The 17,201-nt window shown below is 40.9% G+C and overlaps 1 protein-coding gene and 1 pseudogene across 1 annotated transcript in view; one reads left to right on the top strand and one right to left on the bottom strand.

Moving 5' to 3' along the window:
• Positions 1–15,625, bottom strand: part of FAM81B (family with sequence similarity 81 member B) — a 66,979-nt gene extending 51,354 nt beyond the window's left edge. The window contains exons 1-3 of the mRNA XM_067730219.1: positions 15,428–15,625; positions 11,806–11,979; positions 5,893–6,007 (exon numbers count right to left, since the gene is read on the bottom strand). Of these exons, the coding sequence (XP_067586320.1) occupies positions 5,893–6,007; positions 11,806–11,979; positions 15,428–15,625 (487 nt within the window). The remainder of the gene's footprint in view (positions 1–5,892; positions 6,008–11,805; positions 11,980–15,427) is intronic.
• A 787-nt stretch (positions 15,626–16,412) lies between these two features.
• LOC137220991 (mitochondrial import inner membrane translocase subunit Tim17-A pseudogene) lies at positions 16,413–16,934 on the top strand (annotated as a pseudogene).
• Positions 16,935–17,201: the final 267 nt, after the last annotated feature.

Genomic DNA, 17,201 nt, shown 5'->3' with positions numbered 1-17,201 from the left:
CATGGACTTAGTTTTTTCACAGCATGTGGGATCTTCCCGGGCCAGGGCTCAAACCCGTGTTCCCTGCATTGGCAGGAGGATCCTTAACCACTGCGCCACCAGGGAAAACCCGGCTGCTTGGCTTTTAATAGGACAGTGCACGTAAAATACATGTACCACTGAATTCCCACCTGCCGAATGTGTATGAAAATCCTTCCTGGAAGTCAATGATCTTCAAAGAGCCCTCCTAATCCAGGGCTACCAAGAGTATAGCCTAAAGCAAAGAAGCCAATGATGTTCAATTTCCACCTTAAAAACTTAAAATGACATTATATTCTGATATTACTGTAAATATAGGCATAAAGGAATAATCTTGAGATGGTGGTCAGTGAAGTGGGTTTGTTAGTGCTGAGGGTCAGCGGAGACAGTATTGCTGTGTGCTGTTGTGCACTACACAACCCTAGGGGGCACCATGCACACAATAACAGTGCAGATTTTCATGTTTGTTAGGCCTAACAAAATTTTCAATTTGTTGCCTGAAAAATTTTCAAGTGTAGGTCAAGAAAATATTCTAATACGGTAAGTATACTTGGCCAGTTTTCTCATGAGTGGAAGTAAAGGAAGGGTCTTGAGAAAGGGGTGCCTATTTCTAACTCACACAAGAGTGTCAATGGGTCAGTGGCAGCCCTGACTCTGGGTGTCTGCTGAATGCTGTGTCCTCAGCTAAACTAGCCTCACCAGCGCCGGGCCACAGTAGCCAGTACTCATTGGTAATGTCCTCCTCGACTTCCTTTTCTTTTCATGTCACCTCTCACCTGTTGTCCTAAGTGCCCTCAGGCCATCTTTCCTGGAAAGACCTCATTTGGACCTGAGGACCCCTTAGGGCCCTTCACCTTTCCTTGGGCTATTCTAATTTTACTCAGTCTAGTCTTCTCGTAATCTCTGAAGTGTTTAGCACTTGACATTTTAGAAGATATTCTTCATGTTCCATCTCATGGTTCTTATGAGGAAGCCAGTTCAGGTGTGAATAGCCTGATTTCACAGGCAAAAATACAAGGAGGTTCAGATAGGTTAAGTGACTTACATTAAGTGAATGATGAAACTGATTGACCAGACCCCAAGTCTTCTGATCATTCCTTGGGCACCATCCATCCTGGGATGCATTATACTAAATTATGCTAAGGTGTGAGTGTTTACTTCTAGTCTAAAGGGGAGCTCAATGCTAAGTGGATCCTTAATGCTCCCTGGCAATTGTATGTCATTTCCTTAGTCCATCACTCTCCCATTCTCCTAAATTACTCTCATACTTTTTCCTCTGAACTCAAACTGTCAGCTGACGACCTTTTTTTTCTATTTCACCATGAATATAGAAGTAAATAGGAGGGAATTTTGGTAAGCCCACCCAATGCGTTTATAGACCTGTGTGCATTTGGGTCCATAAATTCTGACTCCACTCATTCAATGGATGAACAATCTGTGCCCTCATTCAGGTCCATCCCCCAATTGTCCTGAGTCCCACTTTCTCTCACTATTCAAGGACCCTTCTTCCCTCTACTAGATAACTCCCATTGGCATTAAACATACTTTTTTTTTTTGGTCTTCCACCCACCTAAAAACACGTAACTTTCATTTGATTCTATATACTCTTCTAGCTACCATTCGCTTTTTCCCTTTTCTGCACAGGAAAAGATCCTGAAACGTTGTTTTGCTCTTTCCAATTTCTTTCTTTGCTGTGGTCTGAATTGTGTCCTCCCCCCCCACCCACCCACCCCCGCCAATTTCATATGTTGAAGCCCTAACCCCCAAGTGTGACTGTATTTGGAGATAGTGTCTTTAGGATGTAACTAAGGTTAAATGAAGTCATGGGTTGGGGTCCTAATCTGATAGGATTGGTGGCCTTATAAGAAGAGAAAGTGATCTCAATCTTTTTCTTTCCCTTTCTCTCTTTCTCTCTCTCTGCACACACACACAATGATGAAAGTGTGAGGACACAGTGAGAATGCAGCTTTCTGCAAGCCAGCAAGAGGGTTCTCACCAGGAAGCAAATCTCTTAGCGCCTTGATCTTGGACTTCCTAGCCTTCAGAACTGTGAGAAAGAAACTTCTGCTGTTTAAGCCACACAGCCTATGGTATTCTGTTACAGCAGCATGAACAGACAAAGACACTACTCTTGAATCACTAAAATCAGGCTTTCTGCCCCTTGCACCTTCCATTACAATTGCTCTTGTCAAGGTCCCTGGTGACCTCTCTGTGGCTAAATCCAGAGCTCAATTCTCAGTCCTCATCTGGCCCCATCAGCAGCATTCGACAGAGTTGAGAGCTATCTTCTACTTGAAGCTCATTCTTTACTTGGCTCTCAGGGCTATGAGTCTCCCATGGCTCTGCTCTTCCTTTTCAGCGGTTTCTCATTCATCTCTCTGACTCTGAGCCAGGTGATCAACCATCTCAGTTTGCTTAGAGCTTTCCTGAAAGTCCCGTGTCCTGGGAACCCTCAGCCCTGGGCAAAGCAGAACAGTCGGTCACCCTACCTCTGAGGGATGAAGTGTCCCAGAGCTCAGTCTTGTACCTCTAGACTCACTACCTTCATGATCTCACCCAATCTCATGGCTATCAGCTGATGATTCCCCCAAATCCCTGTTTCCCCAAATGTGACCCCTCCACATCCAAGCTTCCCCATTGCAGTAAATGGCAGTAGGCTTTTTCCAGTTGCTCAGGCCCCCAAACTTGGAATTCTCCTTCACTCCTCTCTTTCTCTCTTACCCTACCTGCTCATCCCACCTTCAAAATATATCCAGAATGTGTCACTTCTCCCCACCTCCTCTGCTGACACATTGGTTTAAACTATCACTGTTTTTTCTTATGTTATTGCAGTGGCTTCCTAAAACCAATATCCTTTCTGCCAAACTTCCCCCACCTCCCCAACCAACTATTCTCAACAAAATAGCCAGTGACGATGTCGAATTTAAGACTCACCATGGAACTTATCTGCTCAAAATCCTTCAATAGTTTTCCATCTTATAAAGGACAAAACCTTTCTAATAGCTACAAAAGCTTTCTGAGATCTATGTGATGGGGTCCTTCCATAGCCATCTGACCTCATCTCCTATATCTCTTTCCCTTGTTTACTCTCTTCCAGCCACAAAGGCCACCTTGGTATCCCTTGAACAAGCTCTTGCTTCAGGGCCTTTGATCTTGCTGTTGCTTCTGCTTAAATGCACTTTCCCTGGAGAGACCCTCTGCTCACCCCCTTGCTTTTTTCTGGTCTTAATTCAAATATCACTTTCTCGAAGAGGCCTTCCCTATCTAAAACTTATAATTTCCTCTTATGTACACACACTTCCTGTTACTCTTTCCTGCTCTACTCCCCCCTTAGCATTTATCTATCTAATATGCATTTACTTTTCTTACTAATTGTTTCCCCTGCTAGAATCTAAGTTCCATGGGGCAGAAATTTTTATCTCCTTTGTTCATTGCTCTGCCCTGGTGTCTAGAATAGTGTCTGGCACATGGTAAGTACACAGGAAGTATATGGTAAATAAATGAATAAAAGAACTCCGTAAAGATGTGTAGACAGAATTCTACAGGGGAGCTCAGAAATACGGGTGACAGTGGATGAATGTGATGTGAGTTGGGAGGAGCTGGCATTTACCTGAGCTTTGCAAAATGCACAGACTGGCTGTCCCTAAAGTCTGAGTGGCAACCGCAGGAGTTTGACTCTTCTCTTGCCGCCCTAACAGGCCTAGAGACACCTCCAGGAGCTCTTACTGCCTAGGACTCTCCTGACACTTGGAGAGAGGAAAGGCCTCTCTCTCTATCACCGAACGTTCCTTGTCCTATCCTCTGCCTGTGTTTCAGCCAGTTATCTATCAGAAAGGATCTAATAAATTCAGCATGGCCTTCACACCCAACAAGGGATAATATCCTAGTCCAGGCATTTTAAACATTAGTGTGTATAAAACTTGCCTGGAGAGCCTCTTAAACTGTAGACTCCTGGGACCCACCTGCACAAGTTTCAAACAACTGGTTTTGATCCAGAGATCCAAGGGCCACACGTTGAACAACTCAAAACAGAATTTCTAAAGGTGACATCCCTGCAAACCTACAGGGAGCATACTTTTCATTGGGGGGGATCTCCTTCATGTTCGTAAAATTGCTACTATATTCCTGTAAGCAATCAGCTGTCTGTCTACCCTCCTGTCCGTCTGCCTATGCATCCATCAGCATCTTAGATTCTGTGTCTATGTGGATTTTCCTACACTTTAGTGGAAATGGAGGAGTTTTCCCTTTCAAAACGACTTCCTTGGGTCGTATTTACCATCTGCACCTCCCCCCAAGGCTGAACCACATCCTACCGGGTTCTGGTTCATCCTACCACATACTGCCCTCAGGTGCCAATGGGCAACTTGCTGTCATCCTTACCTTGTGTTTATACCTTGCTACTCCTCCCATCTGTCAGCGAGGCTCTCTTTTTCCATTCCTGGTTCCCTGTTACCACTTCTGTCTCACCCACCTCGGAACAGACAGCTTCTCCCCAGATACCTAATCGTAGCCAAGCTGCTATAGTGAATTCTCACCTCCCTCTGCTATGTTTCCTGCCTCCGGACTCCTACCGCCCTTTACCGGGCTTCGGCTAATATCAGCCAAATTAATTGACTCACCACATTATGAAGTGCAACACATTAAAATATAGTAACTTTGGACTTCCCTGGTGGCGTAGTGGTTAAGAATCCACCTGCCAATGCAGGGGACATGGGTTCGAGCCTTGGTCCGGGAAGATCCCACATGCTGCAGAGCAACTAAGCCCAGGCGCCACAACTACTGAGCCTGCTCTCTAGAGCCCGCCAGACACAACTACTGATTCCACGTGCCTAGAGCCCGTGCTCTGCAACAAGAGAAGCCACAGCAATGAAAAGCCAGTGCACTGCAACTAAGAGTAGCCCCTGCTCTCTGCAGCTAGATAAAGCCTGCACCCAGCAACGAAGACCCAATGCAGCCAAAAATAAAATAAACAAAATAAATAAATAAAATAAATAAAATAGTTAAAATATAGTAACTTTGATCATTTACAATGAAATAAAATGTCAAGGGAAAAAATACGCCCTGGGGACATGAATTCATCTTTGTATACAGTCTGCCACACGTACTCACATGTGCAGAGTCCAGGACAAACAAAACACAGCAACTAAAAAAAAAAACGCCATGGTTTATAATGACAAAGGTAGATAAACTAATAATTCAAAGACAATAACAATTCGAGTGGCTAGTTATTATGTTGCCATCCGATACAGAAACCATGAGTTTTTGTGGAGGCAATAAAAGCTTGTGCTCATTGTTAAATTAGTTTACAGAATCGCTATGAGACTGGGAATGGGAATATTTATTCTAGCTGCTCTAGTCCCATGGCTTATTTCCCTCATTTCTCTGCAAAAATCTCTTCTGCTACAAGGAAGTTTCTTGCTCTGCAAGGTGAGTGAGCCTTGTGCCTTCAGCAGCCTGCCCGGAAAGACCTCAGTTCCACATCCCTGAGGTGTCAGCTCGCCAGGCACAGGTGCTAGTGGGCAGCCATCCCACTTGCTGATCTGATGATCTCCAAGAGCCTTTTTGCTGTGTAATAAGACCAGTGTCCCCAGCCATCCAGCCTCACACAAGCACCAGCACTTCAAGGTGAACGGAAATATCTTTTTGAAAAGCATGTAAGTAGATTCTAATCCCCAAATCAATGAATGTATTTTTGGCCCTCGACATCCACATGTTTAGCCAAATGGCTCTAGGACAGAATTTAATATTGCATCTGTTTGTCTCATCAGTAGAAAGGGTAATGGAATCCATAAGAGGGAAGTTTTTCCTTGCTCTGGGAATACCTTTATGTCCCACCATTAAAATATATGAGATTCTGTTCTGTACAAAACTTACCTCTGGGGCTCATTCCTTCAGTATGTACTACAGACTCACATCCTCTCATGGTCAGGATGCCTAACCTTGCAAGAGTTTGGGCACCTTCCCTTTGCCCTTCTTCTAGCTTGGCTAGCTTTTAAAATGAAAGTGAAAATAATTTTGTCCAGCACATTCTTTTCCCTAGAAAATTTGTAATCGGCTTTTCATGGTTATAGAAATAACTAGACCAAACTATAACCTAAGAGGATGGGAAAACATTTACTGAGTGCCCATTATGTGCAGGGTTCTCACAACAACTAAATGAGCATAGTATCCCATTTTACAGGTACAAGTTGAAGAACTTTCTCAAAGTCATATAGCAGTGTGGCTGACTAAAGTCTATGCTCTTTCCACATTGCCAAGCTGCTTATCTTTGACGTCTCTATATATCTTCATCCTTTTCTGCCCCCTTCTTCTTTGTGGCATCTCTTCTGCCTCTTTCTGTTGAATTCATTCAATCATCAATCACTCATTTATTCTCTCAGTCAGTTACATAAGCATTCAAACGTTTATTGGGTAATTTCTAAGTTCTTTCCTAGACATACAGCAGTGAGTGAAACAGAAAAAAGTTTTCTCTGATGTTATTCTAAAAGGCAATGTACAATAAGTACACAGTCATTTAAGATGAAGTATGGTGAGTGTAATTATAGAGGAAAGCAGAGGTGCTGGGCAGCCCAGCAGAATTCTTGTATACTCATCCCCTCTGAAATTATTATTGAAATAATCATTACACACTTTGATGTGTCTTTAGCCTTTCTTCTATGAACATATGCATATATATGTATGTGTCATATATATACATGTGTGTGTGCGTATGTATACTAAACATCATGTTATACATATAATTTTATATCATGACTTTTCCATTTAGTCTTAATGATATGCTATATTTTGACATTTTACCTGTTTTTTTTTGAAAATAGGATTTCAATAATTGGCTAATCATAATTCTATTTCACTGCTTTTTTATTTTTGGATCTTTAGATTGTGGCCAACTTGTTTTGGTAATAGTAATAATACTGTGATAATATTTTACACAAAATCATTTCATATACCTCTGATTGTTCTCTAAGGAAACGATGGATCAAAGGATAGGAATATTTATGAGAATCCTGATACACATTGCCAAACTGCCCCCCCAAAATTATATTTTTGCAAGGTAAATTGAAAATATGTAACAAGAGACATAAAATTTCTATACCCAAATGTAGAATTTGTACATCTTAAAATATATTCCAGGGAACTATCCCAAAATACAGAAAAAGACATACAAACACATTCACCATACTGTTAAAATAACTAAAAATTGGTGTTTGTCTTAATTGTCCAAGATGAGGGAAATACTAAGAGTAATATTCTGTAGGACTTAATTATGACAACCATTAAAAAATAGTTTTATTAGTGATTACTTATGATATGTTAAATGTATATATTACAATGTTAAGTGGAAAGCTGAGATACAAAATGTTAGACACAGTTTGATTTCAACTACGTTAAGAGAAATTCCGAAAGGAATTTTATCAAAGCTTTAATGGGTTTGAGGAGGTAAGATTATGGATAATTTGTTTTCCTTCTTTCTAGTTTACTATATTTTTATTAATATGAATTGCTTCTATATTTTAAAAACGACTAAGGCAACTCTTCCTTTGTTGTGCAATTATGTTTTTCCCCCGGATTTCCTTACCAATGTCAATATGGGGACAAAATTTCAGCCATATTTTCATTTTCTAATGGCGTGCACCAGTTTTTACATTTTGTTAAGAAGTCATACTAGAAATCACAAGTTTCCTGGCTGCAGGCTGCTTTGAAGTGAGCAGGCTGAAAATGCCTGCTAATTCCAGATGCTTTCACAGAATCCACCCGACAGAGATGGGGATGGGGTGTAAGATGAGGAATTCTGGTTGCATTCACGACTTGCTCAGTTCCCGCATCTCTTAGAAAGCAGCAGCAGCAGGGAAGGTTCCTGTCTGATCTGCTATTGATCCCTAGAGAAGCAGGCAGGGAAGCACTTTCAGAGCAGAAGATTCTGCTTCAGGCTGAGAAAGCACTTTTCAGTCCAGATCTCAGACTCGATTTCCATCCGTCAATAACTGTTTTAGACTTTAGTTTGTGTTTATTTTTTAAGATGGAAGAGAAGATTACTTGATCTGACATAGAATAAGAAATGTCTTGAAGAGGATTCACTAGGAGACATTTAACATTTTTCTAAGAATTGAGGTGTCTCTGTGGTTATTTCTTATACTTTAAATTCAATATCCATATATATCCATATACACTTTTACAGCAAATGCATAAACCTGACATATTTTTCAAGTGAAGTCTTTTTTTCTTTCTATTTTTACTTCCTCCTTCCCTCAACCCTCTCACCCATGTTAACTACCTACCATGTAGCCTTTGTAGGAGATCTTTGTATCTTCAGAATATGTCAGGTAGATTAAAACATCTCTTTCCTACTCAGATTTTTGGGGGAATGTTAAACATCAAATGTTAGCCAGGTTTGAGAGCTCTGTGGCTCTCATTAGTAGCTAGTCTGTGCTAAAACTGTACTTAGAGAAGTGTTATCTGAGTTTATGTTAAGAATCAAAGATTTGAATGTTGTTTTTGGCAAGTGAACAGATTCTTTTTTATGCTACCTCAACTTTAAAATGTTCAAATAAATGTCCTATGACTTAAGAAATAAAAAAACTACTTCCAGTGGGCATTTACAGGGAAGGCCACCAGGGAAATTTCTGGAATGGTAGAAATCTTCTATGTCTTGACTGTGTTGATTACCTAGGTGTATAGCATCCATCCAACTGTACTGAATGATATGCTTAAAATGGGTGCATTTTTTATTAAGTTATACTTGACATATATTATTATATTAGTTTCAAGTATGCAATATAGTGATTCGATATTTTTATACATTATGAAATAGTCACCAGAGTAAGTCCAGTTACCATCTGCCACCATACAAAGTTGTCACAATATTATTGACTATATTCTAAAATTGATGCACTTTATAGTAGGTAAACTATACACAAATAATGTTTATAAGACAAAAGCACTTCTGTTTATCTAAACTCTTGAGTTTTTAGAATTTGCCACGAAGACATTGTTGCTTACCACTACAGTCCTCACCCCTCTCCCACCTGTGATGATATGTGGATTTCAGAGGATTTATTCTATGGGGCTATTTATGGACTGGGAAGTGATGAAGAGGCAAAAGTGGCTCTGCAGGTGACAGGTGTCACTCAAGGAAATGTCACCAGAGCTGTTTGCAGAAGCTGAGATAGGCTTAGTTCTTTCATGAGCATCTCCCAGGTGGTGGTGAAAGATGTAGGAGGCATCTTGACTTGATGTCACGGAGACAGAGTCCAATTCTCTGTGCATATTCATCTCTCTCTGCTCCCTTTCTCATTACTGTATCAGAGGTCAGGCAGAACGATAGGTACCAGTTAATAAAACAAACATCATTATTTCTGAACCAGGCAACTCTCCAACTGCTTGTTATAGTCTCTCTAAAGGCAATTTGGGGCTAAACTTTATTGTGGCTTAATTCTACTGTTTAATTATGGTGGTGACTAAATTATTTTTTAAAGAAACAGCTTCATAATGCATCTAACTCTAAATTGCTCTTGGTTAGAAACAGTGAAATTTAGACTGTGAAATGGCCAACGTAGATAATTTCCTTTCCTTATTCCCCAACATTTGGCCTTTTTTTGTAAATGCTTTTTAAAAAGCTCAAGTCTCAATAATAATGTTAATGCTATAAATAAAATTGAAGAAGGATATTGAAGATACTTATGAGTAAAGACTTCAACTACTTTGAAGAAAGTCAGAGGAATGGATTTATCTGTGCAGGTCTAGTATGTATTATTTATTTTAAATTTTCTTCAACAAAATCTTTGGGAATTTCACTGGATAATTCTTTGTTTGCCTAGTATGTTTTAGTAATAAATAAACTCTATGTTTAAGTAATAAAACGATCCAATAATGCAATTTTTCAATTTATCCAAATTGACAGAGAACAAGCTATTTACCTGATAACACTGAAAATGTATGATCATGTCACTGACCAAGTGGTGAAGACTGTAGAAAGTCATCCACACATCCAATTGGAGTTTACTTTTTACCATCTCCCCAGGCAGTATGTCTCAGTGGATGGGCCGGGCATGCTGCCACACCTGGTGGAAGGGGTGGGGATGGGGTTGCCTCTCTCTAGGCCTCAGTTCCTGCAGGGGTCCTTCCCCTGCCAGACTGGGTGTGGTGAGTATATCTCAAGAAGGAGCCAACAACTTATTAAAGGAAAATGCCTCCATTATCCACTGGGGAGCGTGTCCACTAGTGCCCTGGCTTCAGGGAGGAGGGGAAGAGCTGCTCTGCAGGAAGCCAGTGAGGACATTTGCTCCTGGAGGGAAGAGAATTGCTGGGATGTGTGTGCAAGAGTGAGGATACAGTTTCACTTAAAGAGTGTGGACCATTTGGGGCTTGAGGCGACCCCTCCTTGGACTGCAAATCTTCAGCTGTTTCTAGAAGCATTAAATGCTTAGGAAGAATAGTATATATATTTTTTCTTTTTATTATTTTTTTAATGTCTTTATTGGAATAAGAATAGTATTTGTGTTTGTTTGTTTTTAGAAACCAGTGAACAGGCAGAGTTTTGTGACTGGTTTACACTTGTGGAACAGAGATCTGAGCACAGATGTAGGAGCTGGACACAAGGGAGTATCAGGAAGTAAGCCCTGAGGATTTCACACAACCCAGTTTGAGACAAAAACCAAACCCCTGTCGGGGGTAATGGTTCCAGTCTTAGGATGAAGCAAAACCATGAAAGGCAGAGCAGACGATGAAAACAATATGAGATCCTGGGTGACTTCCCTGAACACTAAGTCAAACATCTTTTGCAAATGTCCCTATTAGACTTTCAAGTTTTATGAAATAATATAATTCCTTTTTGAATAAATCAGTTGGAAGAGGATTGTATATTACTTGCAATAGAAACAACCGAATTGATATAAGTAATATAAAAGAGTATTATTACCATATATGTAAATCATACTCTTTAGAGTTTAGATATACAAATAAGTAAATGATATTTTAATTTTAAAAAGCTTTGAACAAGCAAATCAAAGATGTAAAACAGGCCACTGACTTAGCAGTATGTGAAATGGATATTAAATCACTTGATGTGGAATAGTTTTTAACGTTTTAAATATCTTTTATGGAAGGTTAGTTGAACACTAAAAAGCATAAAAAATTTACAACATCTTGGCAACATGTTTAGGTCTCAACTCCAAGTTTATGTTTATATTTTCATAGTTTTTTTATATACAGATAAAGGATGATAAATCTAGTCTGGGATAAACTTAAATTAACTCTCTCTCTCTACAAAAGCAAATTTTTTTTTTTTTTGTGGTACGCGGGCCTCTCACTGTTGTGGCCTCTCCTGTTGCAGAGCACAGGCTCCGGACGCGCAGGCTCAGCGGCCATGGCTCACGGGCCCAGCCGCTCCGTGGCATGTGGGATCTTCCCGGACCGGGGCACGAACCCACGTCCTCTGCATCGGCAGGTGGACTCTCAACCACTGCGCCACCAGGGAAGCCCTACAAAAGCAAATTTATTTCATATTATTCATAGTTGCTCACAGACCTGTGGTGTTGAAGAGATGTGGAACAATTTTCCCAAAGTGTGAACTTAATCATTTTTTTCCTGTACCCTTTGTAATAATTCAGGTTTTTAAAGCTTCAGAAATGAAAATGTTCCAAGTAACAAAAGAGTTCTTAAGGTGAGAACATAGATCAAATCTTATCACGTGAAGTAGAGCAATTTAATTATAGACCATTTGAACAAAGCTTGAAATATTAATATAGATGGCTGAAGGTACAGATTCCAGTCCTTCGATATTTTCACCTCCAAACAGGAGGAGCAGTCCTGGGAACGTGAACCCAGATCCATTTTCCCTGCAGCAACTTTCTTTAACCTTGAAGACTCTTTTTCTTCATTGACTGAAGAACCGTGACTTGTCCTATTGGAATCGTGCTCTTGCAGCACGTCTCTGTTACTGTTCCTAGTCCGGGAGGCTTGCTGTAAGGGACAAAGAAATGGTGCTTTGTGACCACCTAGAGGGGTGGGATAGGGAGGGTGGGAGGGAGGGAGACGCAAGAGGGAAGAGATATGGGAACATATGTGTATGTATAACTGATTCACTTTGTTATAAAGCAGAAACTAACACACCATTGTAAAGCAATTATACTCCAATAAAGATGTAAAAAAAAAAAAAAGAAATGGAGAGGGAGAAGTTGACATATATGCTCATTCAGTTTTCTCTATTCCGTATGCACTCTTTGAAAGAACATGGATATGTATTTCTCTGTGTAAATGGGGAAGGGTGGATTCAGCAAGCTGTGAGTCAGTCAGACAATTCTGGAAGGACTGTATCAGACCAGGAAGGTTTATTAACCCAACTGGTCACAACTAACAACTAGGTAGAAAAAGCACTGGCGTTCCTGCCAGGAGATGGATGTGCCAGCCGTCCTCACGGGGCATCTGACTCTGCCGGTTCTGTTCAGACTCAAGGGAGATAAAGTATCTAGGTGACTCTCCTAACTAGAATGAGCTGCCAATAAGGCATGATAAAGGAAATGATAAACTAAAGTGGGGCATTCTGTGACCAAGACTTGAAGGACATAGGGATAGAAAGAGGAGGCTTCAGGGGGGAGTTGGAGGTGTTGAAGGGGAGGAGAGAGGGAGACAGGAGCAAGCATCCGCACTGCGTCATTATCTTGGCCTGGCTACAGCTGGTTGCTAGCTCCCCAAAGGCGAGGGCGTTCAAGTGAGAATCTCATGAAAGGCGGTTCTGCAACCCTGACCCTGTGCTCCTACTAGGAAAGACTGCTGTCCAGGTGGTTTCTTTGAGAACGGAGTGACCAATGTCAGTCTGCCCAGAACTTTCCTGCCTTTTTTCACTGAAAGTCCCACACTGGTTGGTCGCCCTGGGGTCCTGGGAAATTCGATGCAGGCTGGTGGGTAGGACCTTGCAGGCAGTGGTGCTCTCTTGGACACAGTATTACTATCCAGGGCAGGTCAAAGGAGGAGCAATGGAAGCAAATCTGAAAAGCATGGTTCACATGGGAAATTTACTTTTCTCTCATTTTAATTTGGGTTCTAGGATCCCTTGATTCAGAGAAAGCAGCACAAAACTGTTACTACTGAGGTTCTAGATAACGTTCAGGTATCAGGAGGCCAACAAACCTGGTTCAGGGGACAGAAATAAAGAGATTAGAAATATGAGGTACAGGGGCTGGCAGTAGAGGCCTGGCTATGGAGTACGTTTCTTTTACCCTCCACCTCTACCGTGGCAAGAAGCTGGCTGTTCATTTAACTTTACTGTAGTTCCTATTGGAAGAAGCCCTCACTATAATGAAAATAACCATGGGAGAGGCAACTAAATTACGTAGAAAAAAAATTCCACTGATTTCAATTCAAAATATGTGTACACATAGCAAAAACCCCTGGAGGAAATGTATAAGGAGGTTAAAATAGTGCCATGGAACGTGTTAGCTACCTGTCCTTTTGCAGGAATTAGAAAATAAAACAGTTATATTACGTTCTATTGAAAAGGCTTTCCAACACATGGGCTGAGTACCTGTTGATGTTAATCCATGAAGGACACAGAGCGGAAGATGTAAAAGAATCTGGAGGGTTGTCAGTAAGAAGCTGTGCAGGTCTGTGGTGACCTAAATAGGAAGGAAATCCAAAAAAGAGGGGATATATGTATACGTATAGCTGATTCACTTTGCTGTACAGCAGAAACTAACACAACATTGTAAAGCAACTATACTCCAATAAAAATTAATAATAATAATAAAAGTAGCTGTGCAGGTAACAGTGGGGCAGGACATAGAGAAAGAGATGATTTACGTTTGAAGCTACCTCAGTGGCTTCAGATTCTTCACTGAGACATTTCATCATTTTTCCTTGAAAGCAGAGTTCATGGTCAAGTAAGTTTGGGAAACTGTTTCCCTTTGCTCCCTCTTCAGCAGGTACTTTAGCAGGTCGAACTGCTTAACTTTGTTTAGGTATAGTATTTCCCACAGTTATAGAACCAAGTAATCTTATTTTATTTTCAATTGAGAAACAATTATTATCATCCTAGGGAAATAGTGAACCACAGAACATACTTCAGAAAAACTGCTTCAGAGAGTTTGTTCCTGAGAATACTCCCAGTGACATTCTTTTCAAGGTCAATGGCATCTTCAGTTGGAATATGTGGCCTTTCCGAAAAGAAGCATTGTCTTAATTAACTGGAGCTCTGCATGATTGTATCTTTGTGAATCTTCTCTTTGAAACGACATCTAAGATCCAAAATGTAAAACGAGACCAGTCTTTTGGAAATGCTGTAAACAAGAAAAGAGTTAAAAAGGCAAATATGAAAATTAAAGTGGCCATTTGAAGATCAGAATGATATTTCAATTAAAATCATTCAAAACAGGTGTTGAAATTCTTGCTAAAATTTGGATGGAATTAAACGTAAAAATTAATGAGTAAGGGCCCATTGGGAAAAGATTGCTGTTTACTTGAGAAAATGGCTGAACTAGAAAAAATACAAACATAGTTCCTACCCAAACACTACCCTTTCAATTGCAAACCTGTTGAAAGTGCAAAACATAGGAAAATTATAAATATTTTATAACTAGAGGACATTTTAGCTGAGCAGCCTAAACATAGGCTTTTAGGCTAGAAGCAATGTACTTTCGTTTTAATATGATATAAATAGGTCATCCATCTTTACCGGAGAACATTATTTTGCACTGAGTCAAAAAAAAGGGAGGCTTTATTCAGATGTGAGGAAACAACAGGCATTCATTAAGAATATTTAGAAAAAGGGTGTGGGGGGAGGGATAAATTAGGAGTATGGAATTAACAGATACACACGATTATATATAAAATAGATAAGCAACAAGGATTTACTGTGGAGCACAGGGAACTATATTCAATATCTTGTAATAACCTGTAATGGAAAATAATCTGAAAAAAATATAACTGAATCACTTTGCTGTATACCTGAAACTAAAACAATATTGTAAATCAACTATACTTCAATTTAAAAAAAAGAAAAAGGGGGCTTCCCTGGTGGCGCAGTGGTTGAGAGTCCGCCTGCCGGTGCGGGGGACGTGGGTTCGTGCCCCGGTCCGGGAGGATGCCACGTGCCGCGGAGCGGCTGGGCCCGTGAGCCATGGCCGCTGAGCCTGCGCGTCCGGAGCCTGTGCTCTGCAGCGGGAGAGGCCACAGCAGTGAGAGGCCCGCGTACCGCAAAAAAAAAAAAAAAAGAAAAGAAAAGAAAAAGGGTGTATTATCTTTCAAGAAGTCTCTGAAGATTTGTCTCGATTGAATTGTCCTTTCCAAAATAAATGAAGCACTAAAGAGCTTTGTTATCACTTGACTGAAGTCTTCTAGAAAAGTAGTTTCTCTCTATGAGTTATGTGACACAGGAAGGTGAGTAGATGTCTTGGCCTTGGATGAAGCTATGTACTCTTTCTGGAGTTGTCACATCCATACACAGGACCATGCCCAGGAAGATTTGTGAGCAGTTTTCCTTGGGGATTTCCACATGCCCAAGAATATTCCTCCTCCCCTTCTCAGTATCTCCATAAGCACCCAGTGTTTCAGGTCTCCAGCTGCCAAGAGTCCCTTCTTTGGTACTCCACGCTGGCCCGCTTACGCAATGCATCTTTCCTGCATCTTATTGAAACTTCAAATCTTTTCCTCCTTCCTATTTACAAGAGCAAAACACTGGAAACAACTTACATGTGAAACAGTAAAAAAATTTAAGAAATGGATTCTGATGAAATATAAATCAATCACTAAAATGATGATTTTGTTCACCAGAGAAATGTTAAGTGAAAAAAAAACGATATAAATTCTATGTATTATATAATCCATATATATAAATTCTATATATGCATTCTTTCTCTATACAGGTATGTATACATATTCTATGTAAGTACTCTCTATACACACATATTTACACATACATGCAGCACTAAAATGTTAATAGCACTTATGGTACAATTACAGTTGATTTTTGTCTTCTTTACCCATTTTATTCATTCCAAATTCCTCACAATAGTTGTGTATTACTTTTCCATTAAGAAAAAAAATTGTTTAGAAATAATAGAACTATTTTCACTATGATCCATTCCAGTCTTTGAATCCCTGGTTTTTGCTACAGGAACTGGACTTATTCATGCAATTATGTTAATATATGTGGCACAGACCTTGAATTTTGTGTCAAGAGGTCTGGAGACTAGACTTGTCCTCTGCTGATCGGCTCTGTGACCATCCTTGGACAAGTGCCCTGGCCTCTCTGGGCCTCAGTCTTCTCATCAATAAAGAAGAGGCTCAGGCTTCCCTGGTGGCACAGTGGTTGAGAGTCCACCTGCTGATGCAGGGGACACGGGTTCGTGCCCCGGTCCAGGAACATCCCACATGCGGCGGAGCGGCTGGGCCCGTGAGCCATGGCCGCTGAGCCTGCGCGTCCGGAGCCTGTGCTCCGCAACGGGAGAGGCCACAACAGTGGCGCCTTTACCATGCGCAACGTAGGTGGTGGTATCTTTCAAGCCCTCAGAGGTTTTCGCAGTTCTCGGGTGGGAGGAAACCACAAACCAGGAGGGAGTTTGACAGATCTTAAAGCCAGGGCCCCGCAGTTGGGAGATAGCTTTGCAGTCTGGGGAGTTCAGTTTTCCATGACTGACCGCAGTGTGGTTCAAGTCAGAGGGCAAGAAGATCCCTGGAATTCCATCACAAGTGGTGCCTGCAGAGGAGCCATTCTGGCATCAAGAAACGGACCAGTGGTTATGGTTGGGTCAGCCGTGATGGCTGGCTTTTTCCGAGCTCTAATTGAAGGAGCTGGTATCTTGTTGGCAGGACTTGCCTTCACACAATTCCCCAACAGTCCTCCGTTTGCTGAAGACTTCTCCCAGTTGCCTTCAACCCAGTTACCATACTCACCTTTCAGAGATTACAGACGAAACCAATAGGACTTCTTTCCCAGGATTTCTTTAATGGAGTGAGCTGTAGTTCAAGGAAGGATTTCAGAAAATCAAGTTACAGTCTGTTTTTAAAGCCATAGGTGGGACAACTATGGCCAAATAGGCTATGAAGAGACATTTGGCTCCTTTTTCTATTTAAAGGAAGATGGTGGGAGGGGGGTTCTTAAAAGATAATACATTTATTTATTCATACTTGGCTTGCATTTGTGATCCAAATAGATGTCTAAAATCTTTAAAAGGAAATACAGTAAGTCC

This window comes from Pseudorca crassidens, chromosome 3, assembly GCF_039906515.1.
Source record: "Pseudorca crassidens isolate mPseCra1 chromosome 3, mPseCra1.hap1, whole genome shotgun sequence".
NCBI lineage: Eukaryota > Metazoa > Chordata > Mammalia > Artiodactyla > Delphinidae > Pseudorca > Pseudorca crassidens.
This window is presented reverse-complemented; position numbering and strand designations above follow the sequence as displayed.